Source organism: Oryx dammah, unplaced genomic scaffold (assembly GCF_014754425.2).
Source record: "Oryx dammah isolate SB20612 unplaced genomic scaffold, SCBI_Odam_1.1 HiC_scaffold_16, whole genome shotgun sequence".
Taxonomy (NCBI): Eukaryota; Metazoa; Chordata; class Mammalia; order Artiodactyla; family Bovidae; genus Oryx; species Oryx dammah.
Window position 1 is genome coordinate 38591711 of NW_024070200.1, and position 27757 is coordinate 38619467.

At 45.5% G+C, this 27757-nt stretch overlaps 2 protein-coding genes across 4 annotated transcripts in view; one reads left to right on the plus strand and one right to left on the minus strand.

Moving 5' to 3' along the window:
* The window catches only part of ACSBG1 (acyl-CoA synthetase bubblegum family member 1), a 66180-nt gene extending 48382 nt beyond the window's left edge, over positions 1-17798 (plus strand). The window contains exons 6-15 of one of the 3 annotated variants that reach the window (XM_040257363.1): positions 39-119; positions 209-358; positions 694-870; positions 1769-1950; positions 2874-3104; positions 4088-4305; positions 5341-5480; positions 6033-6279; positions 7487-7568; positions 16661-17798. In XM_040257363.1, coding sequence (XP_040113297.1) covers positions 39-119; positions 209-358; positions 694-870; positions 1769-1950; positions 2874-3104; positions 4088-4305; positions 5341-5480; positions 6033-6279; positions 7487-7568; positions 16661-16769 — 1617 coding nt within the window. In that variant the 3' untranslated portion in view covers positions 16770-17798. Of the gene's footprint in view, positions 1-38; positions 120-208; positions 359-693; positions 871-1768; positions 1951-2873; positions 3105-4087; positions 4306-5340; positions 5481-6032; positions 6280-7486; positions 8712-16660 lie in introns of those variants that run through there. The other 2 variants (XM_040257362.1, XM_040257364.1) reach the window with 2 other exon arrangements.
* On the minus strand, positions 8440-25757 carry IDH3A (isocitrate dehydrogenase (NAD(+)) 3 catalytic subunit alpha). The gene is made up of 11 exons (XM_040257365.1): positions 25643-25757; positions 21071-21133; positions 18656-18739; positions 16961-17075; positions 15804-15991; positions 15203-15336; positions 14236-14338; positions 14072-14136; positions 13049-13133; positions 12446-12598; positions 8440-10001 (listed from the first exon to the last, which is right to left on the minus strand). Exons 1-11 carry the CDS (start codon positions 25667-25669, stop codon positions 9918-9920), a joined length of 1101 nt encoding a protein of 366 aa, XP_040113299.1. The 5' UTR covers positions 25670-25757; the 3' UTR covers positions 8440-9917.
* Positions 25758-27757: the final 2000 nt, after the last annotated feature.

The following is a 27757-nucleotide window of genomic DNA, read 5'->3' on the forward strand; positions in this document are numbered from 1 at the left end:
TTTTAATGAAACCCCACTTATTTTCTCTGTCCACACAGATCTGGAAACACCTACCACATCTGAAGGCAGTAGTGATATATAGAGAAGCTCCTCCAACGCGGATGCCCAGCGTGTACACGGTACGCGTAGAGGGGCTTGGGGGGCAACAGGGGCCTGTGTGAGTCCACCCAGCTCACCAGGACTGCCCCTACTCTCCCACCTGGTGCAGATGGAGGAGCTCATGGAGCTCGGGAGTGAGGTGCCTGAGGAGGCCCTGGACATCATCATCAACGCCCAGAAGCCTAACCAGTGCTGTGCACTAGTCTACACGTCGGGCACTACTGGGAACCCCAAGGGTGTGATGCTGAGTCAGGACAATGTAGGATGGATGCCCAGATGTGTGGGGTGGGCTGAGGGTGGACCTGGGCAATGGCCTTGCCCCAGCAGCCCTTGAGGGGGCTCCTTCAGCCCCTCTGTTCAGGGATCTGAGATAAGTACAATGGCTCTTAAGTCTGTGGTCCAGACTGAGCCCAGCAAAGTGGAGGGGGATGGAAGGGCAAGGCCTGGCCCAGAGGGATTCCTGCAGAGATGCCCAGGAAGGTGTTCAAAGAACACTCCAAAGAAGTACCCCAAGCCGCTAGGGTGGCTCCAGGTATGGGCACTTCCAGAGCTGACTTGAAGATACTGCCTGGGGCGCATCTGCCCATCCTCCAGATCACGTGGACAGCACGGTACGGCAGCCAGGCTGGTGACATCCAACCTGCGGAAATCCAGCAGGAGGTGGTGGTCAGCTACCTGCCGCTCAGCCACATCGCCGCCCAGATCTATGACCTGTGGACAGGCATCCAGTGGGGGGCCCAGGTCTGCTTTGCCGAGCCTGATGCTCTGAAGGTCGGTCTGCCTCTCTGCCTCTCTGTGTGCCCATGTGTGTGCTTGTGTCTGTGGGCCCTGTGCGAGCATTTGTGAGCCTGCCAGTCCCCTGTGTGTTCACAGCCTAACTCAGATGACCAAACAAGAAGGGAACTCAATGATATTACGTAAAGCGAAGTTGAGTCAGAGTGGTTCTGTGGGTCTGCAACACCAGCAAGGACAGGCCACCCTCAGTGTAAGGATGGTCACAGATGGCCACACCCCTGCCCTACATCACGGTCTCATACACTACACCTGTGCTGGGGCTCCTTCTTTTTACCTTGCGGAGCACATCCCCAGAAGCCCTCTAGCTTCTTCCTCCCCCTACATTGGCCCAAATCATGTCCCACGTCCATTCCTCAGTCACTGCTTGTGTGTGTGCGTGCTAAGTCGCTTTAGTCATGTCTGACTGTTTGCGACCCTATGGACTGTAAGCCACCAGGCTCCTCTGTCCATGGGATTCTTCAGGCAAGAACACTGGAGTGGGTTGCCATGCCCTCCTCCAGGGGATCTTCCCAACTCAGGGATTGAACAGATTTAGCAGATGGGTTCTTTACCACTAGCACCACCTGGGAAGCCCAGTCACTGCTTAGAGTAATAGGGTAACCATGTCTGAGTTAGACTGATAGAAAAATCACTGCCACCAGGACTGGCCACCCTGGCACCTGAGCAACATCAGGGTTCTGTTAACAAAGAGGAGCGGGGAAGGGGTGGCTATTGAGTCCTAGCCAATAGTATGGTACGTGAGTTGCATGGTGTGCACCTGTGTGAGTGCCTGTGTGCAGGGGGCCTGCACGGGTGCACGCTGACTCTGGGGACAGGCCTCCTGGCTCCCAGCTGGCTCTCCACCACAAGCCTGTCTCTCACTGGTGGCGAACAGGGGAGTCTGGTGAACACGCTGCGGGAGGTGGAGCCCACGTCCCACTTGGGAGTGCCTCGGGTGTGGGAGAAGATCATGGAGCGGATCCAGGAAGTGGCGGCTCAGTCTGGCTTCATCCGGCGCAAGATGCTGCTCTGGGCCATGTCGGTGACCTTGGAGCAGAACCTCACCTGCCCGAGCAGGTACAGGGGGCCAGGGGACAAGAGGCCTGGGGAGGCAGCAGGGCTGGCTCATAACCCCAGGATACAACCTAGGATCTGAGAGGCTGGGCTTATCCCGACCCCTTCCCAGAGGCCCCATCAGTGGCTGGGCTTGAGCCCCTGTTCTCCTCCCAGATCCCACAGGAGACAGTAACCCCATCTTTGCGTTCTGACTGCAAAGACTGACTTGCTCCCTCTGGAGTAGCACGCACCTCCCTGGGAGCAGCTTCTGGCAGTCTCCTGAGGGGAGACTTGAACTTCAGAAGGTGGTTCAAGTAGAGGCCACAGTGATGGGGGCTTTCCCAGCCTTCTCAACATCCCAATCTTCCACCCACAGACTTTTGATTGCTTTTAGATTCTCACCCAGTGCTGTAGGAGGGTCAACAGCATAAATCTGGCCTGTTTCAGTTTGGAAATGTTTTCCACCACTAGTGTGTCTGTGAAACTGTATCATGTCACATCCGATGTGTACACATGTCTGTACCATTTCATTTGCATGGATGTGAAAAGTAAATACATATAAACGACTCATTCAAGGGTTTCAAATGGGATCAGACACGTGTGTTCACGTGTCTACGCATACATACTTCAAGTGTCTACATGTGCATATTATTGTGTGTGCACTTTTGTGCATCTGTGTTGTCATACACAGCTGAATCTGTTTTTCTGACTTCTTGCTCAAGATGTATTTGTACAAAACTACACGTATACAGCCATGTGTGCATGCATGCTCATAGGAAGGGCCAATATTGAAAATATCTAGTGATGGATTCAGCATCAGCACTAGTCAATCAGAGTAGATAACTGAAGTTGCCATTCAGGGTGCCCACTGGCCACCCCGCTCCCTTTCAATGCATGTGTGTGCACGTGTTGTCTTCTGCGAGCCATTCTCTCTCTCCCACCAGTGATCTGAAGCCCTTCACAACCCGACTGGCAGATTACCTGGTGCTAGCCAAGGTCCGCCAGGCGCTAGGCTTTGCCAAGTGTCAGAAGAACTTCTACGGGGCAGCCCCCATGACTGCGGAGACACAGCACTTCTTCCTGGGCCTCAACATCCGCTTATACGCAGGCTACGGCCTCAGCGAGACCTCAGGCCCCCACTTTATGTCGAGCCCCTACAACTACCGACTCTACAGGTGTGTCCCAGGTTTGGGCACAGATGCTGGCCTGAACATCTTTGCTGATGCCTGTCGGTGCCTATCTGCTGATTAGGACCCTGGGTCCAGATCGCTGGACCATGGATCCCTGAGTGCCAACAGCTCTATCTTGGGCCAAGTCCCTTTGCCAGGCCTGAGTCTTGTGGGGGTGGTCCCTATGACAGTGTCACATGGGTCTGTGGATATAAACAGCCTTGCAGCTCAGGGGCTCCCTGAGCAGGGTTCTGAGGGAGGAACATCCCTTTGTTCCCTCCCTCCAGTAGCATGGGGTGTGTTAGAGGGTGTCGCAGCATTGTTGATGGCCCAGGCTCCAACTGCGATGGGGGCTGGGGTTGGGGGAGCGGCTGGGCTAGTCCTCTGATGAACCGGGAAGGCAGTCAGCTCTGGGGAGTGAGTTGAAAGATTCTCTGTTGTACTTAAATATCTCCCCTCCCTGCCTGCCCATCACAGCACTTGAAGTTATCCCATTAAGATTTTGCCCATTCATTCATTCATTCACCTGAAAACCTTTAACTGGCCCTACCTCTTAGCTATGCTGCTGCTGCTAAGTCATTTCAGTCGTGTCCGACTCTGTGACCCCATAGATGGCAGCCCACCAGGCTCCGCCGTCCCTGGGATTCTCCAGGCAAGAAGACTGGAGTGGGTTGCCATTTCCTTCTCCAATGCAGGAAAGTGAAAAGTGAAAGGGAAGTCGCTCAGTCGTGTCCGACACTTAGTGACCCCATGGACTGCAGCCTACCAGGCTCCTCCGTCCATGGGATTTTCCAGGCAAGAGTACTGGAGTGGGGTGCCATGGCCTTCTCCACTCTTAGCTATGAGGACCCTAAAAATCCCAAGAGGGGACATTCCAGCTGTCGATGAACACTGAGAGGTTGGGGGTCCCAGGCTCTCTGTAGGGGCTGATCCAGGCCTTGGAGGAAACTGCTCCCTCTAACCATGTCTCCTGGCCTCTCTACACCCAGTTCCGGCAAGGTGGTGCCAGGCTGCCGGGTGAAGCTGGTGAATGAGGACGCAGAGGGCATCGGGGAGATCTGCCTGTGGGGCCGCACCATCTTCATGGGCTACCTGAACATGGAGGACAAGACGTGTGAGGCCATTGACACTGAGGGTTGGCTGCACACGGGAGACACTGGCCGCCTGGATGCCGACGGCTTCCTCTATATCACGGGGCGTCTCAAAGGTGAGTGCCGCCAGCTGGGTTCGAGGCTGTGGTGGGACGTGGAAGCAATTATACTGCCACCACTATTTATACCCACTATACGTATTGAACTCTTAGTTAATGCCACATGCCTTGCCATCGAAGAACACTTGAGAAGTTGGGGACCCCAGGACTCCCTGTGGGGTTGATCCAGGGCTTGGAGGAACCTGCTTCCTCTGACCACGCCTCCTGGCCTCTCCACCCCCAGCTGCAGCAAGGTGGTGGGTGCCAGACTGCCACAGAGCTGAGAGGTAGGGCCAGTTAAAGGTTTTTAGGTGAATGAATGAATGGCCAATGAAAAATAATGAACGAATGACATTGTTTTACTTACTGTTGTCTCCTGTGGGAAAGATACTGCTATTACTCCAACCTAACTAATGAGGACAACCAGAGAGGTTATTTGCCCAAGGTCATACAGCTAGTAAATGACAAAGCTGGAATTCAAATTCCCTCTGTAAACAAGGCAAGCCTTTCCAGAAAATTGGAGGACGTAATTTTCGGGGGGAGGGAAGGGTGGGGCATGCTGCTCGACTTGCAGGATCTTAGTTCCCCCATCAGGGATTGAACCTGGGCCCCAACAGTGAAAGCACTGAGTCCTAACTACTGAGACATGAGGGGTAATATTTTGTATTTCTATATGCAAACATGGATATGATGCCGAGTAGAAAACAAATTAGACATAAAATTTAAAATAAAGCATGAAACTTCAAATTTCCCATGAGCAACTTGGCTCCCCCAGGGAAGAAAGCTGGGGACACCTCCGGGGAAAAGGTGCTTTCTTCATGTTGCCCAATGCCCACAGCATCCTTGTGGGAACCCCACACCTCAATTTCCCAGGGGAAACTGAAGCTTAGTGAGTGAGTGAATACCTTTCTGGAGATCATGCAGGCAGGTGTGTACACGATCAAACCTGGGTCCTTCTGGCCAGAGGGTCAGCTCTCCAGGCAGAGTCTGGGTGTACTTGTCCTGAGCCCCTGGACTAAAGCCTATGCGGGCGGCCTGGCCTTGCCTCCTCAGAGTTAATCATCACGGCTGGTGGGGAGAACGTGCCCCCTGTGCCCATTGAGGAGGCCGTGAAGACGGAGCTGCCGGTCATCAGCAATGCCATGCTGATTGGAGACCAGAGGAAGTTCCTGTCCATGCTGCTCACCTTGAAGGTGTGTCTGGGGGGTGGGGGAAGGAGCAGCCGGTGGCTGGCCTGTGGGTCTGGCCTCAGGCAGAAGCAATGTTTGGCCAAGACAGTGCGGATGTCACAACCATATTCTGGAATAAGTAGTCAGTTCTTCCTGTACTACGGGGCAGCTGTGGCATACAGGAATCCCTTCTGCCCCGTTTTAGAGTTAGTAATGTGCTGTCTTGGTGATCCTGTGTTTTCTAGTACAGACCAATGTACAAAGTGCTGTAGATACCTCCCAGTTTGATGTCTGGTATCTGATTCTGGGGTAGTAGACGGGCCCAGAGTTGTGGCCCCTGTTTTAAAAGATGATCTCATTGGCTGAGGTCATCTAAATCTCTGTCCTCCCTTCCTTCCACCTGCCCTAAGGGGCTCAAGCAGTCTGAGTAGCACGTGCTATTCATTCTAGAACCATCTCTCTCAAACAGCTCACAGTGATCCACATCCATGATGATCAGCAGTGAGACCTCCTCCAAGGCCCGGGCACGTGGCCTGTGGAGTAAGGCTTGGTTCTGATCTGTCTCCGGCTTTTCAGTGCACTCTGGACCCTGACACCTTTGAGCCCACGGATAATCTGACGGAACAAGCTATGGAGTTCTGCCAGAGGGTGGGCAGCAAAGCCACCACGGTATCTGAGGTTGTGGGGAAGAAGGATGAGGCCGTGTATCAGGCCATCAAAGAAGGGATCCAGAGAGTCAACATGAATGCAGCTGCACGACCCTACCACATCCAGAAGTGGGCCATTCTTGAGAGGGACTTCTCCATTTCAGGTGGAGAGTTGGGTAGGTGTTTTCTCTACACAATTGCAGGGGCTGTGCAGGTGGGCAGAGGCCATGGCAGAGCCTGGGAGGTGCCCACTAGGAAGCAGCCTTGGCAAACCGAAGGTCCCTAATGGCACTTCGGTGACACCTACTTCCTTCCTGTGGGAGGACCTTGACTGCTCAGTGCCTGGGCTTCTGTTTGGGTAGATCCTGTTGAATATACATGTGCTGGAACTTATTCATTTGAACATACGACATTTAACTTTGCTTTGACTAAGGAATCGTTTTCCTCTGAAAGCACAATGGGACCACCAACCAGACACCAAGGCCCTGTTAGAGTTTGGACTAGAGTTTCACCTGGCTCCAGGGAGTGAGAACACCATAATCTTTTATAAAGGCAGCTCATGCAACAAGTAAAGGGATGAAACCCTTCTGGACCAATGGTCCACAGAATCAGAAAAGACCTCTTATGTGGCCTCAGCCAGATGAATGAAGTCGCTCTTGGCTGTAGCATCTTGGGGTGTTCATGACACAGGGTGAGGTGGAAATGGCTTTTTCAGTGAGACTCCCTCCAACCCGTCAAGGCTGAACCCAGAGGCAACTATCTACAGTAATGCTGAGCTGCTATCAAAGACCCTGAGTTTATCTGGCTGTCTGGCGCTAACAAATTGAATGTAAGGTCAACCAGAGAGAGGTCCTCTCTAAGCAGTTTCTATAAATGGCTTTGATCTTGAAGTCTCCAGTTACACAGCCAAGTGTGAGTTAGCACAAAATGGAATCGAAGCTACTCAAAGCAGAGCCCTTTCAGCCTTGCCTGAGAGGAGAGAACGAAGGCCAAGAAAAGTGATACAAGGAAGACCTCTCGTAAAGACCATGGCAGAGGCCCTCCCTGGCCAGGTCTTTCCTCTGCCCCCATCACAAGCAATCAAAGCGTAATGTCCAACATCGTGATCACTGAAATGCAGGGATGATCTGCCTATTAGTTACGTCATGTAAACCACCCAACTTCCTCTATATTAGACCAACCCTGGCACAGTGTGGGAAGGAGCCACACAAGGGGTATGACTGCCAGGTACAGGGATCACCATGGACCATCTTGGAGGCCGGCTATTCATTGGTCTGGCTTAGTTCCAGAGTTATGGAACTTAGTGAGTCTAGAGCTTTACCACATAACCTTCACAGACATCTCAGAGCCCAGGCCTCACTCATCTCTTCCAATTTCTCTTAGGTCCCACAATGAAACTGAAACGGCTTGCAGTCCTGGAGAAGTACAAAGATGTCATTGATTCCTTTTACCAAGAGCAGAAAAAGTAAGCAGGGGTCATCCCTCCCCAGTTTCTCCTTAAGATGGCAGGTTGAGCGTCTTCCTGACCCCCAGGTCCTCTTTGGTCTGGGCACATGGATTTCTGGCAAGTCTCTTAGGTTCTCCAGGTTAGGCACAGTCCTAGTATCTGCCAGGTCTTACACCACCAATAGCCGACAATCCCGAGAAGCTTCACGTGTGGACGGTTTTAAGAACTGCTTTTTGTTCAGGTGACAATGAGATTAGCTCTCCTTCTCAGAACTAAAGGGCTGACAGTTTGGGACCTTAGTTTCAGGTAGATTTAACAGGCTGCTAGCTCACTTCACCAGCCAGCTAGAGGCAGACTGAGTGCTGAGGGGAGGGAGGAGAGGGAAGACGGCTTGGGTGAAGTATGCGGTCGGGAAAGCGCTCAGTTGTGACTCCCCTCTCAGCCTGGGCTACTGTGGACTCTCACTGGATGCTGCCACTCCCATCCCATTACCAGGCATTCCATCAATGCACACGCCCACTGACTCTGATGCTTAATAAAACTGCTGCTGCCTTTTTGATTGTATTTAATGTGTAACTTGAAATTAAACTTTTTAACAGAACTGTCAACAAGCAGCTGATTTTGTCAACTGAGCAACAGATGAGTCCTGAGTGGTGGGTATTCAGCCCACAGGACAGTGTGCGATGGGTATACGAGTGACCTTTAGTGCCCTGGAATAAGCAAAGGTGAGGGAGGGGGTCAAGGGGAATGTTCTCATGAGAGCGGTTAACTGGTGCTAGTCTGTCGCCCCTCTGCCCACTCTGAATACTTCGAGCAGCCATCCTTAGTGGCAAGCTGAGCCAAGATGAAACCAGGCATCTAAATGGGTAGAGGAAAGCATACAGCTCAATTCGTTTGGGAATTCTTTATTTGTGTAAACCGAAGGGTCACCGATAATTAGCACAATTCAATAAAACAGAAGCAGCAGCAGTTTAAACAAAGTAAAATACATATAAGATTATTTGTCTGGTTACGAGCTTCAAAAAAGGACCCAGACAGGAGTATTGGTTGTGATTAAAAACTCCCTTGTGACAACGCAAAGCCGCAGGTTAGAGATGTTACACAAGGGCCAAGGAGGACATGAGTTGCCTTTGGTGTTGGACCAAAGGGTTCATGAAAATAGTGACTCAGTTTCTGAAGATTAAAGACAAATCATGCTAAAGGTGAGGACTGGAGGAAGGATGGGGAGGTGCCTGAAGGTCAAAAGCTGAGCCAAGCCCCAGGGTGGCACGATTTTGTGAATCAATTCAGGCTGAGTTTGCAGCTCCTCTTTCCCTGGTGGTGCTGAGGCAGAGGGCGGTGATTTGGTGCTTTGGGGAAGGAGAAGCCAGTGAAATGTAAAATTAATAGCCAGTACTCCAGGTTCCTCAATTGCAGTCAAAATTTATATGGTGAGGCCTGTTAGCCCTATCAGCGGGAGTGTGGTCCACTTCCAGACAGCGACAGACAGGTTGCGGAAGAGGGACTGCTCCTAGGTCCGAGTCAGGGTCCCCCAAGGGACCAAGGGACAGGAGATCGAGGGCTGTGTTATGCACCATGCTTGATATATGTCCAATGAAAAGGAAGGACCACCCCTTCACTTCATTAAAAGCTCTTACCAAGAACAGTAAACCTCAAGATAACAAAAATAACTGAACACACAATCCACTTGTGTCTTTGTACCCGATATATTACCTGTATGCTATGAACAAAAATTACATCTCTCATTATATATTTCTCCAATCCGAAGTCTTTATTCATACTCAGTAATTCATGTAAAGTACAAATTAGTCTTTACTTTCCATATCACTAAGAAATATACCATATTCACTGTTTTTGATGTAAACTTTCCCAGGAAATTTCTCTTGTGCCCATTTAGTTTTATAAGAATATCCTCTCATGCTATTATGCCAACATTCTACTTTATCTCCATTATATTTTTTTGTAAACCAAGAATATCAATCTTTTTCTTTAAAAAGTTAGATGTTTTCTCTTAGTATTTCTGTCTCATGATATTTACAGTGAAAGAAAAACTATTTTAACTGAAGCATAAAATGGTTAACAACAGCAAATGATAACAGTTCACTTGAGAGTTTACAAAAAAAAATGTATACCAGATAGACGTTTAATAAATAAAACAAGCACTTGGAAGAAGTCCTTTGAAAGCAGGTATAGGGACATTACCTGCATCCTCTGCACAGATTTTAAGAAAAAGGCCAGGTCTAAAAATGTACTCTGTCAAGAAACGAGCAACAAATGCATAAATGCATACATAACGGGAAGTACTCTAACACAGGCTGATGTGGCGTCCTCTAGGAGTGACTGGTGCAGATACCATCTGTAGAAGCCTTAATCTAAATCTTTTACTCGGCGACAGATTTCTTCTGTGAAGTCCGAGCATTTTGAATTGCCTCCCAAATCTTTGGTTAAGCTCTGAGAAAAGGAAAGAGCAAAGACAGAAAATGTACCCACATGTTAAACCGAAGCAAAAAACATTTTTATTTAAAGTCCTCAGTGAGACACCGGCTGAGTGAGTTACCTGGCTACTCTTTCATTTAGTTCCTCATTTCAAAGTAAGACAGGCTCTACCACCATCCACCTGCCCCAGGCGGACTTAGAAAAGCTAACTGGATAGTGTATGCAGAAACATGGCGAGAACAAGAACAAGTCTCTTGGGACTTCCCTGGTGCTCCAGTGGTGAAGAATCTGCCTTCCAGTGCAGGGGACATGGGCTCAATCTCTGGTCAGGGAACTAAGATTCCAGGAGCTGCAGAGCAACTAAGCCCGTGGACCACAACAAGAGAACCCCACTAGCATGCCTCAGCAAAGACCCGGCACAGCCAAAATTAAAAAACAAAACAAGATGCTCTCACCCCAAAGGGAAGGAGGGATGCCCTCCAAAAATCTTCCCTTGATCTGTACAATAGATTCTAAGGAAGCATCTGATCATGGACATTTCATTGACAGCAAATCTAAACAAAAGGTTGCATAAATCTCTTGGGAAATTTAAGTTTGTTTTTTAAAAAACACATTTTGACCTATTTTGGGAGGCTGAGAAACCAACACTAGGGAAGTATTTAAATTACTAACTCTTCAACTCCCCTCTTTAGGAGAGAAATCCTCCCATTTCCCCTGTTTTCTACCAGCTTATGCTCTTTACTCCCAAACAGAGCTTAATATATTTAATTCTCTCATCTCATCACATCCTATGCAATTTAAAGAGCCTACTGTGTAATTTAGGCATCTCTCTGCTGGGTTCTATGAGTAGCTTCTCTAATACAGTGTCAGAACAAAAAATATATATAATCACACGCCCTTCTATATGACTATATCAGGCTGTTAAAAACAAGCTTGGGTTTCTTATATTTTGGCCACAGAAATTTCAAGTACAGAATTTAAAAAAAAAAATAAGCAGCAAACCTTGAAGATAAACCTTGTCCTAAGTGAAGTAAGGCAGTCAGAACAGTACAAGTGTGTGATTCAGCTTACGTGAGGTGCCTAGAGCAGTCAGATTTACAGAGACAGAAAGTAGAATGGTGCTTGCCAGAGGGTGAGGCAACAGCAGAAAATAGGGAAATCACTGTTTAATGGGGACAGTTTCAGTTCAGGAAAATGAAAAAGTCTGGAGATGGATGGTGGCGAAGGTCATACAACAATGTGAAAATACTGGGTATTCTATACCCAACAGACTGTGCATCTCAAAAATTATTAAAGTGGTCAATTTTGTATTAGGTGTACTTTATCCTTTTTTAAAATAGTAACTTAAAAAAAAAAAAAATGAAGAGATCTCAGGCTAAGGATCAACCTTTTGGGCCCAGTCTTGTAAAGCCATGATCTCTTCCATTCTCCCACCTTCAGAATAATCGATCACAACCCTCCCACGGGCCACAACCACTTATGGAAACAGTGAAGCTTGTTGGGTAAGAGCCAGACTAGGTGTGAACCCCAACTCTGCCAGTTAGGAGCTGTGAGACCTAGGACAAACTTCCTCATCTATGTGCTCAGTCACTTCAGTCCTGTCTGACTCTCTGAGACCCCATGAACTATAGCCCGCCAGGCTTCTCTGTCCATGGGATTCTCCCGGCAAGAAAACTGGAGTGGGTTGCCATGCCCTCCTCCAGGGGCTCTTCCCAACCCAGGGATCGAACCTGCGTCTCCTGCACTGGCAGGTGGGTTCTTTACCACTAGAGCCACTTAGGATGCCCTCATCTCCAAAATGGGCTTAATTACAGTATCTACGCCACAGAGTAGTAGAAATGTGCTGAGATTTTATATATATATAAAGAGTATAAGATCATGTAAGTATTCAAGTATCAGCCATTAATACATCTATAAAACTTCTATATTACTTTTATATCACAGATGCATTTAAAGTAACACAGAGCACCACTGTATTACAGACAAGTCTACATCTGTGTCTACTGCTAGATTTCCAGCTCCTTGAGGTCTGAGACCTTACTTTATTCCTTATTTTATTATATCCTCCATACTTTATAATGTATGCAACAGATGTTTGCTGGAAAGAGGAAAAAGCTACTGAGAAAAATTACTGGACTTAGCCAAGATCCCATGGGTAGCAACAGGATAACCAGGTCTGCCCTGCTCTGACTCCCACATCACTGTCCTTCCCACTGCACACTGGTGCCCCTGCCTTGGTGCTTCTCAACCCTCCCCTGAGGAAACAACATGGGTCCTCCCTTCAGAAGATGCAACATGTGCACACCCTCTGAGTTCACCCAGGGAGCCTGCATTAGGAACGCCTACTTGATGTCCAATCCTTTGGCCCTCTTGAAAAGAACCATCATCTGTCCTTCACATACAAAACCCAAGGAGGAAATGAATTTCACCCAGCCCAAGTGTGGCAAGATCACGGATACCTTTCCATCCTTAATTGTAGCAAAACATGCCGTCTCAATCTTCGCAGCGTGGTCAAAAAGCCCCATGTGGCGCAGCATCATCACAGCGCTGAGCAGGAGGGCCGTGGGGTTGGCCATGTCCTTGCCCGCGATGTCCGGGGCAGTCCCGTGAACCTGCGGGGTTGGGGGTGGGGCACAGTCAGAAGGGGGACAGAAACAAACAGTTCTCCTCTGGGGAAGCTGGGCTCTTAATCAGCTCTCCCCTCCGATGGAAAATAGCTACAGAACAGCTATCCAGACACAGGTTTTAGAAATAAAGCCTCAGAAAAATGAAGAGCTTAAGTAATCTTTTGTAAGTGTAAAAAGATGAACAATCTTATCCAGTGAACTTCTGGTAAAATATTTCAACTGAGGAAGGAAACACAATAAATAATAAGGATACAAAAGAAACCAGAGGGAAATGAATGAATCAACTGAGCTTATACAAAAAGCTAAACAAAGCTTCACTTTCTTTTGACAACTGGAAAAACACAAGAGTTAGCAGATGTTCATGCAGATAGCCCCTCTCGGGCTCTCACGCCACTCTGGCTTGAACTCAGCTCCAGGTGTCACCAGGCTCCTTACCGACTCGAAGATTGCAACTCCATTGGCTCCAATGTTGCCGCTTGGTGTCACACCAAGACCTCCAATCAGTCCCGCACACAGGTCACTGGGGGCGGAAAAGCATTTCAAAGGGCGTTTTGAAAAACAAAACAGCTTACCTAGTGGTCAGACTTCTGTCTTTACATACCATTCTCCACTAAGAGAACCCTGGGCTCCTTGAAGAAACAGCTGCTTTCAGGACTAGTCAGGAACATATAGGACGAGCCTGAAGCACCTTACTGTGCCAGAGCACAAATAAGGGGCAGTGTCAAGAGAGTACAGACACAGCTCAAAGGGACTGAGACTGGCCAAGTCTGGGCAGTCTGAGCACCAGTATCAATGATGATAATGAGGGACAGAACCTCGAGTAAAACAAGCTGAGAGTCCAAACGGACGTAGGTGAGTCAGTAAGCAATTAAGACAGAAAGAGAAGCTTATCCTTCCAGTAGAATGCCAACCAATAGATGTAAAAGAGTGATGGATTTACAAAAGCACCATTTGGCCACCAGCATGCGTATGTGTGTAGAGACAGAGAAATGAGGAGGAGGCAGGAGGGAGTAATAAAGTAAGTCTGATAAAAATGTTAACATTTGGTGAATGCGGTGCTGAGTACACAGGATTTCTTTGTACTGTTCTTGCAACTTTCCTGTAAGTCTGAAATTATGCCAAAAGTTACCCCCCAAAAAACCGTGTAAAAATTAACACCTACCTTCCTAGCTATACATGATAAAACACTGAAATCAACCAACCAACCAATAAAATATGTGTAAAGTGGGAAGAGGGAACTAATGGTCAGGGAACTACAGTCCAGAGCTAATTTGGTAAATGAACAAAGGAATAACCTACCCAACATGTAACCATTATCACCACCTGAACTATCAGAATTCAACTCATATCTTCTAACAAATGCTATTTTTATAACCCTTGATTAAAATTCTTAAGCCACAATTTATTTTAGAACATTTATAAATAAACTGTAGGCTAAAAGGGTGCAGCCAGACTTACCTAAGGATGTCTCCATACAAATTTGGCATAACAAGAACATCAAACTGGGACGGGTCTTGGACCATCTACAAAAAATGCATTTGTGCATTCAGCATCAAAAACTGCACCACATGTACACACTATACACCACAAAGCAGAGCAGGTAAGTGAGAATATATACTTACATTCAAACATACTGTATCAAGGTACATCTCATTAAATTTAATATCTTTACAGTTTTCTGCAACTTCCCTGCATTTTTGCAGAAAAAGCCCATCTGACATTCGCCTGTATTTAATCAAATAAAAATTGTTGAAAGCAAAGACTTGCAGAGAGAAAAAGATCAAATCAGAGAAGTAAAGTTCAAGAAATTCAAGTTCCAGAAGCCAAGATGTCTGATTTCAATTACAGTAAAAAAATTTGGGGGGTCAATCAGTAAAATGCAAATTTAAATGTTTTGGGATACTTCTGGAAGCACAGAAGGGTAAAAAATGTAAAGTAGTTTGATCATAATGAAGACTGTATTTTTGTAGTGTTATCTAGCAAGAATTAAGAAATATCTATTAATAAGGAAATGTTAAAATTGCCTTAAAAAGCTTAACTTACTCAATTATTTAAATAGTTTTACTATTTTACATGCTCAACACTTTTCTTAGGTTAGGAAACCTGCTTCTTAACACACCGAGTTAGCCTTTACTGCACTAGGGACGAGGAGAATTCAAACTGCTAGAATGATACATCAGATCAGATTAGCACTATGAGCACTATTTTCAGCTCCTGAACAGGTGGCCATTTCAGAAACATTCCTGCTATTCCCCTCCTAACACAGGAACGACTGGCCTTTTATAGACATGACTTAGCTAACTGGCCACCTCATCTGGGGACCTGGTCTCTCTGGCTTCCTTCTCTTCCCCGGCCTTAAACTGCCAGGACCTGAATTCCTGCTCCTTCCAAACTTGTTCATCACCCACCCAAGGGAACACATTAAATAGGAGACTCTGACACAAGAGCAATGCCCGACCCTCTGACTGGCTGCAAGGCCATCTTCCAGAACTATCAGGAAGCAGTGAGCAAGCTGCAGAGAGGAAAAGCAAGCCCTGCCACTGCTTGGCACCCACACAGCTGGAGGGAGCACCGCCCACTGGGACTCACATGATGTTGGCTTTGTGCACGGCCGTGACGTTGCTCCGGTGGTTGTTCCGTGCGTATTCAAAGGCAAACTCCGCGATGCGCTTGCTCGCCGCCTCGGTGATGAGCTTGATACTCTGCACAACTCCATCCACGATCTGAAAGAGAGGAAGTCCTGTCTTGTTGAAAGGGTGTGGCTCTAGACCGCCGGTGTGTGCGGACAACACCATCACCATCTGTGCCAGGCCTGCACGGCGCCAGCTGCCAAGGCGAGCACCATGCATATGGCATGTCGGCAGGGTGAGTCATGTTCACCCCAGCCCGGTGAGCCACATATTATAAACTCCACTGCACAGATGAGGAAAACCGAGGTTCAGAGATGGTCACCCATGAAGCTGAGGATTCAAACTTCAAACAGAGGACAAGTTCCCAAGCCTGTGCCCTGAAGCACCACGCTCCCTCCCCGAGGCATCCGTTTGAGGCGACAAGACAAATACCCACAACTCCTCACTGAGTGAAAGGGAACTGTCTTTGGGAAATATTTTCACCTGGGAATTTGAACAACAGTCCCAAGTACATAGAAAGCAACCTAACTAAAAATGAAAAAGTATCCAAATGAACATACCACATGCTCGATTCCACTGTATTCTCCTTCTGTGTTCTCTCGAATGGTGACAATATTTACATCATGGTAAGGGGTTTTATAGCCTTCGATTGAGACGCATGGTCGGACATTTGCATAAAGGTCAAATGTTTTACGCAGCAATAAATTCATAGATGGGTGACCAGCAGCTATCGGTGTTTTTAAAGGGCCTATAATAAAGAAGAATATGCAGATGACAACAAAATACATTCTGGTCTTTTCTTTTTCTTTATAAACACAAGCTCATAATGTTGACACTTGTCCCCCAGCATCAAAACGGGGAAGGGACCTAGCAGATACCAAAATCCATGGATGCTCAAGTCCCTTATAAAATGACACAGTATTTGCATATAACCTATATACATCCTCCTCTAAATCATCTCTAGACTATTTACAGTGCCTAACACAATGTAAACAACTATGTTAATAGTTGCCAGTGGAAATACTCAAGTTTTGCTTTTTGGAACTTTTTGGAATTCTTAATATTTTCAATACATGGTTGGTTCATGTTATCCATGAACGCACAATGCATGGATATGGAGGGCCAACTGTATTTGAAATTCTAATTTTCATTTTTTCCACTATTCCATCAGAGCTATATTTAGGATCCTTTCTTTGGACATGAAGTAGCTGTGTGACATGTCTACCATGCATGCTTCATGAAACGAGGGACACTTTTGCCAGCATCATTTGAAAGGACAGACAGGGGCTCTGTTTCTAAGTCTGACGCCCTCTTCATAAATGAGCCCACGCATAGCTGGTCACTCTCAGGCAGCACTGAGCACATGCTACACACCCTGTAAAAATGTGTTCTGCTCTAACTTGACCCTCTGCTTCAGATTCAGATATGGAAGAAGTTTCCTCAGTGAAGCTTTCTGCAATATCAACTGCACTGAACACCGACTGACTGAGGACCAAGCCCTGTATCAGGTCTCTGACATTAGCTAATCCTATGACTCCACCTCCCTAGTGCTTAATTCCAAGCTGTCACATGCCAGTATTTTGAATCATGGCCTGGAGTGTGTATAAGCTAAAATTAATAAAAACGTAAAAATCATGCGAAAGATAAACCCAGGTAAAGATAAATATAACATCTGTCACAGAAATCAATAATAACGATCATACCACATCAGCACTACCTTTCAAGCCCATCTTGTTCTTATCCATGGACTCTTTGGCTTCTGGAGGGATCATCCACTTGCCGCCCGGCCCTTGAATGGCGGTAACGTTTCGCTCCTCCCACTGAATAGGAGCCTAGATGCCACACCACAGAGCACAGTGAACTGGAAAGAACTATACGTGACTCACATTCACACTGCAGCTATAAACAACCTTCTTCAACTTTGGATGCAACTGGTGAAAACACATACAGTCAAGGTCCAGAAAGTTCCTGGCATGCAAGAAGAGAGGTCATTCTCCAGCATGCCCAGAGGGATTCTCCACATTACCCTTGTCCAGTCATCACTCCTAGCTGCCACCTGCCCACTTCTTGTTTTCACAATGACTCTTAGCGTGGCTATAATTAGAATATCATGAGGAGCAGAGAAATAGGATTCATAGAAGTATCACATAGTACTGATGCGTGGATGAACTTGGAAAACATTATGCTAAGTGCAAAGAGCCAATCATAAAAGTCATGTAATTTTAACACTCTATTTATATGAAATGTCCAGAATAGGCAGATCTACAGAGAGAGAAAGTAGATCAGTGGTTGCCTAGGGCTGGTGATGGGAGGGGGTAGGGTGGGAGAGATAAGGGTCATGGGGAATGACTGCTGATGAGTATGGGGTTTCTTTTTGAGTGATGAAAATGTTCTAACATTAGTTTGTGGTAATAATTACACAACGCCATGAATGAAATGAACTGGATACTTTACATGATGAACTGAACAGTATATGAATTAAATCTCAATAAAGCTGTTAAGGAAAAAAAAAAGAAATATTATATAACCTATAAAGGCAAGAATTTTAAGGTATATACCAGGGTTATCCTTTCTTTTCAACCACACTTTTCATTGTGTACACACACATCTGACAACCAACGGGGAATGCGCAAGGAAAAGGAACCAGAGCAAGACTTGGTCCTGGCTCATAAGGAGCTCACAGCTGAGAGTGAGCATAGCTCACCTCCCTCAGGGAACACTTTTACATAAGCATCATTTCCTTTGTAGGAGTTTTAATTAGAAATGCATATAAAAAAACAATGTATATTTAGCATAAATAAATTGAATTCCTTGACTTTTATCGGTTGGTATCAAAATTAACCACTTATTTAATTTTATACATTATTTCACCTAGCAGCTATAAATAGCAATAATAAAGCATCAGGTCAAACAAAATCCAACTTTCCTAAATTCCCACTTTTGAATATCTACCTGCATTGAAGGATAGACTATTTGACAATAATACCTCATATTTGGTATTACCACACCCAAGAAAAAAAATCTTTCAAAATCTCCTATATATCAATAGTGTTTTGAAATATCTATTCTGTTTTCTTTCTTTTTTTGGCAGGAAGGTAGAAGAAGGTAGCATGAGGGAGACAGGTGACTTGGCAGGACTTAAAGACCTTAAACCAAGGCAGAGTTCAAAACTCCATAAAAATTACAGTACTACTTGGATTCCTTTATGCATAACTGATGCCAATGCAGTAGCTTAAACCATCCACAATGATGGCAGCAACAACACTCTTCAAGTCAGAATCTGTGAAGTTTTAATGAGAGACCTCACCAACTTCATACAAATGTGAACAATTCATCCTAAGAGTTCATAGACTCCAAAGGGCTAAGAAAACTTTTGTACAATTTATTATCAAAAGTATGTAAACCCACTTACTTTGGCAGCATCAAAAATCTTCATAACTGCAGCAGAAATTTCTGGGCCAATTCCATCTCCTGGAATTAAAGTTACTGTCTTAACCTGAATATAAGAAATCATCAGAGGAGACAGTCAGAACTGATTTTTGAAGGTTTAAAAAAAGAACATTGTTCAAAAAGAAATCCAGTTTAGGGGTTCTTAACTCATAATAAATCCCTTTAAGAAAACAGACCTACCTCCCAACGGCTCATCAAAGTGGAGGCAAGAATCAAGAGATGCCACAACTCTACTTCCTAGCTGAGTCCAGAGGTTTCAAAAAGAACTTAAGCAATGCTCTCCAGAGAAAACAAAAATAAACTACCAAGTAAACCTCCCACCTGAAATTTCTTTTCAGACCAACTACAAAGAGACCACTTGAACTAAGTCCGTAAAACCAAGGAGAGCAAAACATTTCAACCGTGTTCTCTCACTAAAATTTAGAGGGTTTCCTATGAAGGCAGGCATATTCCTCTCCAACAGGAGCCTAGAAATTTCCATTTCTCATATAACTCATTCAGTCTTACAAAACACTCTCAGACACCTCCAGAGTAGCACTGTGGTCTATTTTAACACACAGAAAATCAGACTTCACATCAAGAGAGGGTCTGTTTTCCTGAGTTCCTTTATAAAACTGGCCCCTAATGACAGCAGTAATCCAAATAAGCCCAGTGAAGTTTATTTGGAACCATTAAGAATATGGTATGTGATCATGCCTGCAATGTCTGAATCACACATCGAATGACAAAGTGTATCTATAATGTAACATCAACTATGTAGTGCAAAGGCTTTCAAACACAGGGGAAAAAAGTATGTAAAGGGAAATGATGAAAGGATTTAAGTGAGGACTTCCATGTGGAAACTAAATATGTCATTATTTGTGGACTTTCCCCTACCTAGAAGTTTGGCCCAGACAATGGTCCCTGGCCTTTCTCAGTTCTGGTTGCCTATGCTGGTTTGGCTAGGCTAGAGAAAATAATCTAGGATGGAAACAATTTTCTCTAAGAATTAAAAAAATAAAAACTTTGATTAAAAAAAAAAAAAATCACTGATTTGTTTCCCTGGTCTTAGCTTCCAGGGATGCTGCCTAAGGGGCTTCCCAGGTGATTCAGTGGTAAAGAATCTGCCTGCCAGTGCAGGAGATTGGGGTTTGATCCTTAGGTTGGGACTATCCCCTGGAGAAGGAAATGGCAACCCACTCCAGTATTCTTGCCTGGAAAAATCCCATGGACAGAGCAGCCTGGTGGGCCACAGTCCATGAGGTCACAAAGAGTTGGACAGGACTCAGCAAGCACACATGATGTTCCCTAAGCAGGTGGACTAATTATTTCTGAATTTAGCTATACAATGGAAGGATTCTTTTAAAAAATTAGTTTCTCTTCTTATTTCTCTCAAATATAACCACCTTCCCACCAGGATAACATATATTTTAATGGAAAACCTGAAAATTAAGTAATAGCAGAGAGCAATGATCATCTCATTAGCTTTCAGAATGCATTTGAAATGCCAACAAGCCTCTTTCTGCATCTTTTGTAGCCAAAGCAGAGCCAAAAGAACCCCTTTGGCTTCTTCTTCCTGTTCTCCCAACATGTAATACAAAATGTCATCAGGCCACCAGAAAAATCTACTTTACTTCCAGAGTTCAGAAAGTAAATGAAAAAAAAGTACTATGCTCTTATAAATACCTCATGGGGTAAGATGTTATATGGGAGTATAGGAATTATGAATCCAAATCAGATTCTGTAAAAAGGAGGTAAAATAAAAACATACAGGAAGTCACTGACCCACAGTCTTAGAATGCTCTAAAAATGTGGTATCAGTTTTTAAAGCACAGAACTCTAATGCAGGGAATTCTAAAAGCAGCAGATTTAATGAGAAACAGATGATCTGTTAACAGGAGAGTCTATGAAGACTATGTAAGGAACGTATCAATACATATAAGCCTATAGGGCTTATAGATATTTGAGGCATTCTTAATTGGTAATCAATCTACTGGTTTCAGGGAAGCTTACAAAATAAAAATACGAAGCAGGTTTTGAAGCTTCTCAACAATTTTCTCTCAACTTGTACTAGTTTGGAAAAAAAACTGTCTTATCCAAATGAGACTGCAAAATAAAGTAACAGGCTCAAGGGTAATTTCTATCTATTTTTAAACAAGCCTCCTTCAAGATATCAATGTGACAGGCTTATATAGCCAGCTATAATACAATCTTTTTTAAAATGTACAAGTTACCTAATAGATTTACACATGTTCATCAGTAACTTAAATATATAAGTATGGCCACTTTTCCCCAATTTTAAATAAATGGAGATTAAATGCCATATAATAAATGTGTTAGAGCACTTTTCTTGAGAAACTTCTAAAAGGGAAAAAATAAAAGACATAATTATACTCACACCACCAGCAAAACCTCTGGTCACCTGTTTTTGGTTGTGGAATGCCCCCAGCAGCCGAGAGACCTACATTTAATATCAACAAAGAAATGTCATGCACAGAATTAACCACATAGTGTTAAAAGGCAGACGTGGCACCGTCTCTGACAGCTGACAATGCTGCAGCTTCACACAGATATATTCAGGAATTTCCGAGGAATATTTTTCTCATGTATTAGCTCAACATAGCAAGCTCTCTTGGATTTGAAAACCAAAATTTTCAGTTTACCTTTGCTTTGAGAATTTAAGTACTATAATATGTACTTTTAAAGTCGATTTTATCAATATAAGTCGTCAAAAGATGTTGAAAATAGAATGAAACTCTACTTTCTTAAAACTCAAACAATGAATTTTCCTCAGATGATCTGGACAGTTTTATGTCCACATTCTTGACTACTGGATCAATTTGGGGGTCACATATACCCTAGGAAAACTATCACTAATTTTAAGAGCCAGCAGGGTCCTTATGAATCCCAGAGCCCAACTCACTCATTATACAGTGGAAACAGTGGGTCCAAAGAGTAGGGATTTGTCTAAAGCCACAGAGACCACAAAGAGACCAGAATCTGGGTCTCCTAACTCCTATTCCAGGGCTCCTCCAGTTACACACTCTGCCGATTCTTTTCCCATGAATATTAAGAAATTATACTTTGTAATAAAAATCTAACAAAGTTTATTGAATACCATCTTGACATGCATCATACAGAATGAAGATTTTAAATTATCTACTTCTGATAATATAGGTAATTCCATTATTATTATTAATTGCTAGAATGGGGAAAGATACAATAAATAAATAAATAAATGTGATCTACTAACCCCATTTGGAGAAGGAAATGGCAACCCACTCCAGTATTCTTGCCTGGAGAATCCCATGGACAGAGAAGCCTGGCGGGCTATAGTCCATGGTGTTGCAAGAGTCGGACACAACTTAGTGACTAAACCACCACCGACCCCACTACCCAAAGATGTTGCTGTTGGTACATCTTTTTTCCACTTAACACTATGACACACCAGAAATATAAATTCTAAAGGGTTATTTTGAACTTTAATAATTCAGTTCTTGAAAACTGGTACAAAGTCACATTACAACACACAGAATATAATCAAAGAAACTGGCTACATAGACCAAAGGTATTAAAACTAAAATTCATTAAAAGTTTTAAAGGTTAACTTTTTTTCATGCTAGATACTTGAGCAAAGATACATTTGTTATATCCTTAGTCTTCCTTTTTCAGGACAGTTCTTAAAAGTCCTGAACCTTTGGCTGTAATATCAGCATGTAGTAAAGAGACACCAACAGCCAAGGAGCTGAGAACAGGTTGTATCCTCTAACCCAGCAACTAGTTATCTCTCTGGACTGAAAATAAAATAAAAGATAGGGCATGACCCAAAAGAATATGCTATGCCAAAACCACTGGCCAAAAACTCAATCCTAGAGCGTGGTTCATCCACCAGCAAATGAGCTATTGGAAGGAAGGGAGACCACTTTAAGGCCATGTTATAAAATTTGCGTGAGTCCTTCTCCCCACCCTTCAAAAAGAGACAAAAAACATTCACTCAAAACAGGCCCATGTCTTTGTGGCAAAAGACCCAACCAAACTAACTGACTTAAAATATAAATCCACAAGGCAAAGATTTTCATGTTTTGTTCACTGCTTTTCTATCTCCAGTACCTAGAAAGTGCCTGGTTCTGAGCACACATAGTAGGTGCTCAGAATACTTTTGGAAAAACTGAAGCCAGTCTCAAGTATCGCCCTATCTGAGAAGTTCCCACCCACTCCAGCAAACAGCTTCAATACTTGAAATAGTTTTCTCTTAACAACCAGTCTTTTCCATATTTGTCATCTCTCCTTTGTGACCTTAAAGTAAGGCAGTACTGCATCTAAATCACCCAGAACTTAAAGTAAAACAAGATTTTTTAAAGCACAGACTGTCTTCTACTTTATATTGTACTTGTATAATATACATATATAGTTATATGTATTATATACATATACTACATCATTTTATTTTTTATAAAACCTGGGGAGATTATATTAGTAGCCCTTTTCAGGTAAGGAGACCAAGACCAGGCTCAAAGAATATGGACTGAACCTGTGACTTCACCCATAGCACCTCATTTCCTTTTTTACTTTCATCCTCCAACTTAAAAACATATAAATACACTCTTGAAAGTATTACAGGTACTCAATAAAAGCCTGCTGATGGGAAACTGCCTCATTGTAATTATAGTATTTTAGAGCCTGAAAGGTCTTTAGAAACCCTTTAATTTTCTCTAAATAAAGCTTCTTTAGGGGGAAAAAAAAAAAAAAAATATATATATATATATATATATAAAGCTTATACAGATCTTTATCAAATAGAACCTGAAATGGAACTCTTAATAGAGGACTTATTTTGACTGAAACTCACAACCAGCTCAGCATCCTGGGACGTCAACTTCCAAGGCACTGCCTACTCCAGTCCCTAAACGGAGCCTCCAAGGCACCACCTACTCCAGTCCCTAAAGGGAGAAACTGGCCCACAAAGGTCAAATGACTGCCAGAGGTCAAATGACTGCCAGAGGTCACACTGGGAGTCCATGTCAGAGAACCTCATCGTCTGATTCCACAACCCAACACTTTGTGAATACCTACGCATCGTTTTTTTCTTAGAGACTATGCTAAAGGAAAAACAAATTTACTAGCACTTTACTAGCTGTTTTAGTCTCTCATTCTGAACTCTTATGTATCGATCAAAGATAATTAGGTGTTAGGTGTAAGCTCAGTGATTAAAGGATTGACTTCTGTTTAGACAATGACACAGAAGTTGCTTTACCTTCAGGAGTGAATGTGAAATAAGTTACCATTACACACAAGTCCAGGTCTGAAGAGGGTAACAAAGCAGAACCCAGTTACTAAATAAAATGCAGCTACTGATGCCCAACTGTCTGCTTGAAGGCTGTAAGATAAGTATGTTGATAGGTAGGAGAGCTTCAGACTTTTGTGTGGCTTCTGTATGTATTAGGTGCTCTCACATTATTTTATTCAATCCTCAACATCTCTGTGAAGCAAGGATAGATATTTTACAGATGGCTTATTGAGACTCACAAATGTTAAGTAATTTACTCAGGGTCACATGATCAGTCAGTGGCATTACCAAGATTTAAACCTAAGTCTCCTAAATTCTGGTGTAGAGTACTTTTCACTAAATTAAACGTATGCAAACCTCACTTTATACTCAAAGCAAGGGAGAAATACAGTATCAAACTTTCTAGAGAAAAATTAAACTGCTTATGGTAGGTTTTTACGGGGTCATTCTCTAAGAGCAACAGGAGACCTGAGGGCCCATTTTTCCCTCTGCCTATGGAGAAGGCGATGGCACCCCACTCTTGCCTGGAAAATCCCATGGACAGAGGAGCCTTGTAGGCTGTGGTCCATGGGGTCTCAAAGAGTGGGACACGACTGAGCGACTTCACTTTCACTTTTCACTTTCCTGCATTGGAGAAGGAAATGCCAACCCACTCCAGTATTCTTGCCTGGAGAATTCCAGGGACGGCGGAGCCTGGTGGGCTGCCGTCTATGGGGTCGCACAGAGTTGGACACGACTGAAGCGACTTAGCAGCAGCAGCATGATTTGTTGTCTGACCTTGACCACAGAGAGAGCAGGCAAAATGGGACTTGGAACTGGTAATCCTGAGACACCTGAGTTCCTCTTCCAGTTCTGACAGGGGTTTCCTGTGTGACCTTGAGCAATTACGTTTTCAGGCAAAGTTAGTTCCACTGAGGAACCAAGGAACTGCAGACGGTCTGCAACCCTTTCCAGCTCTGGCAGCCATCCCAGCTGTCAAGGTGAGATCACAGGACTCTCACCAACACAAGGTAAAGGAAAGGCGTTGCTGGTCTCCCTCTCCCAGTCTCTGGGTGCTCAGGTTCCAAGGTGCAACGTGTCCCGTGTGCTTTGAAGGGGAAATAGCTACAACAGTAGACTGGGAAGCGCTCCAAGGGAGAAAAAAATCTGGCAGGAAAATGACCCCGGGATTCCCTCACCTGAGAAAACCTCTCAAGCCCAACGCACGTGCCGGTGGCTATGGAGGTTACCCGGCCAGGGCCGGAGTAGAGACCGGGGGAAGGCCCAGGTCGTGCTGAGGCGGACTCTGTGCGCGATCAGCAGGCTGCAGGGCCGCAGCTTCGGAAATAGCCGGGATGGCGGAGCCGGGCCGGCGGCTGCGGTGACCTTCCCGGGCTCCGCGCGAGGCCTGGGCTCCGGCCGGGACAAATGCCGGCGGTGGCAATGGGGTCTCATCGGGAACAGGACCGGCGCTCCCCGCCTTGACCTTGATGCTGTCCCCGCCCCAGGCGCGACCTTCCGGGAGCGGGGCTGCCTACACACCGCCTGCGGGCCACCCAGCCAGGCGCACGGGCGGCCGGGACCGGCTCCCTGACTGTTCCCAGCCAGTCGCGCGCCGCCGCCTTCCCATCGGGGCCCGCGCGCCAGCCCCCGCCCAGCACCCAGCACGCCCGCCAGCCACATGCGGGCCTGCCCGGCGCTCACCTTGGAGATCCACGCGGGCCCTGCCATCGCGTCCACTCCTCTCACCCCGGCGACAGCGGCGGCAGTAGTGCGCAGCCGCCCAGCCAGCGTCTGGAGCCCGCCCCCTTTTGGCCCCGCCCCCTGGAAGCCCGCCCCGCGAGTTCGCGTAGGGGATTTTCCGAGCACTCTCCTGGTCCCGGCCCTGGACCAATTGGCTCCGCTGGCCAATCGCCGGGCTCGTCTCGCAACGGCGGGCAGAGCAGCGACCCGGAAGCTGCTGGCGGGGATCTCTGGTCAGAGTCCTTCCTCTCCCGCTTCATTCATAGATTTCAGTGTTTAGGTGGGCTGTTTGTTCCGCGTCTACTGGATGCCAGTCACTCTTATGGATTTGGAGGATATAGCTTCTCTTACAGAGTTTACAACCTCAGGGAGGGAGATAGATCATTTACTCGTTTCACAAATGTTTTATTATTTTAACAGCTTTATTGAAGTATAACGTATACGTGTAACATATACAATAAAATTTACTCGCTGTAATTTCGCAGTAATTTTCAATAAATGTAAGCACTTGCACAACCATCACCACAGTCCAGTTTTCCAACCTGTGAAAATGCTCCTTGTGCCTATTAGCTGTCCGCCCAGCTCCCATCCCACGTCCCAGCAACTACCGATGATCTACTGTCTTCAAAGCTCTAAACATTTCTGAGTACCGCCTAGTTACCAGGCACTGTTCTCAGTGCTAGTTTTAGAGTCCAGTTGAAAAGACAGACGCCAATCAAGTATGACAGAAATATGTAAATGAAAACTGTGATAAGTATCAGGAAGGGAAGGCGCAAGGAGCAATGAGAAGGTAAAATCAGGGGACCTGATTCAAATCTAAGAAAGAGGGCAGAGGAAATAACGTCATATTCCCCTCCCTCCTCATCTTCTCAGCAACCAGAGTCCTGAAGCTCTGCTGATCACAGGTCCCATAGTTGGGTGTCAGGGTGATTTAGACCAAGTCTCCCCACACCACACCCTGAAAAAGGTTCTTTCCAGAGAAGAGCTACCCATCTACCTAGAAACGTGGTGAATTCGATGCACAAGTGATGCCATTGACTTTGATGAGGTAATAAAGTACTGCTAAGTCTGTGGCTTCATCAGGATACTGGGACCTCATCACTCTCTTCTTGGCCTTTGCTCTCATCAGGCCCTGGCAGTTCCAGCCTAAGGTGTTCTCGGCAGTACCCCTCCACTCCATCCTCACTGCCGTCACTGCCCTCCTTCAGGACTGACCATCTCATGTCCAGACCATGGCAGCAGCCTCCTCCCCCAACAACCTGCCCCTTCCAATCTTTTCTCCACACAGTCCTCTCCTCTCACAGCTCTGACCACAGCCCATGCCGGCCCTAACACCTCTTGGCTCTCCCATTCATCTCTCACCACTGTCTTTTATTCAGCTGTATTTCCTGTCGCTCCTTCCAGCCCCAAAGTCCTGGAGTGCCCGCCAAGTAGGGCTCCTGGCCAGCCCACAAATGCTTCCCATATTTTACCCGCCCTATGCTCATGCCATTCCCTCTACTTGAATGTTCTTTTGTGCCATTTCCACCTGTTGAAATTCCAGCCACTCGTCAAGACTCAGTTCGGATGTTGATTCCTTTGGGAAGCCCCTCAGACTCACGCATGTGTTCCTTCTCCATACCTGGAGCCAGTAGAACTTGGTTCCCACCTCTTCCAGGAGCTTTATCGCTTTCTCCCCTGCTGTGAGAAAGAAGAGCCTCCTCAAGTTCAGAGACAGTCTGTTATGTCTTTGTTTCTGGAATATAGACTGAAACTACTTGCTGTTCATTGATTAAAAAACAAAGTGTGAAATGATTTTCTTCAAGGTCTATTTAATCCTCACAACAGTCCTGTAGGAAAAGTGAAGTATAGCTAGTAAGTGATGATGCTGACATTGTACTAGGATGCTTCCTAATTACCAAGGCAGTTCTCCTCACTGTTACACTTCCCCTGGGAAGGAGGGTCATTCAACTCAACAAATCCTTCCTAAGTGGGGTCCCTCTCAGGTGCACTGTGCAGACAGGGAATGAATCAGCCCCAGCCTTGCCCTTGGAGTCTAGTGAGGGAGAAACACAGAAGAGAGTCAGCCAGGTGCTC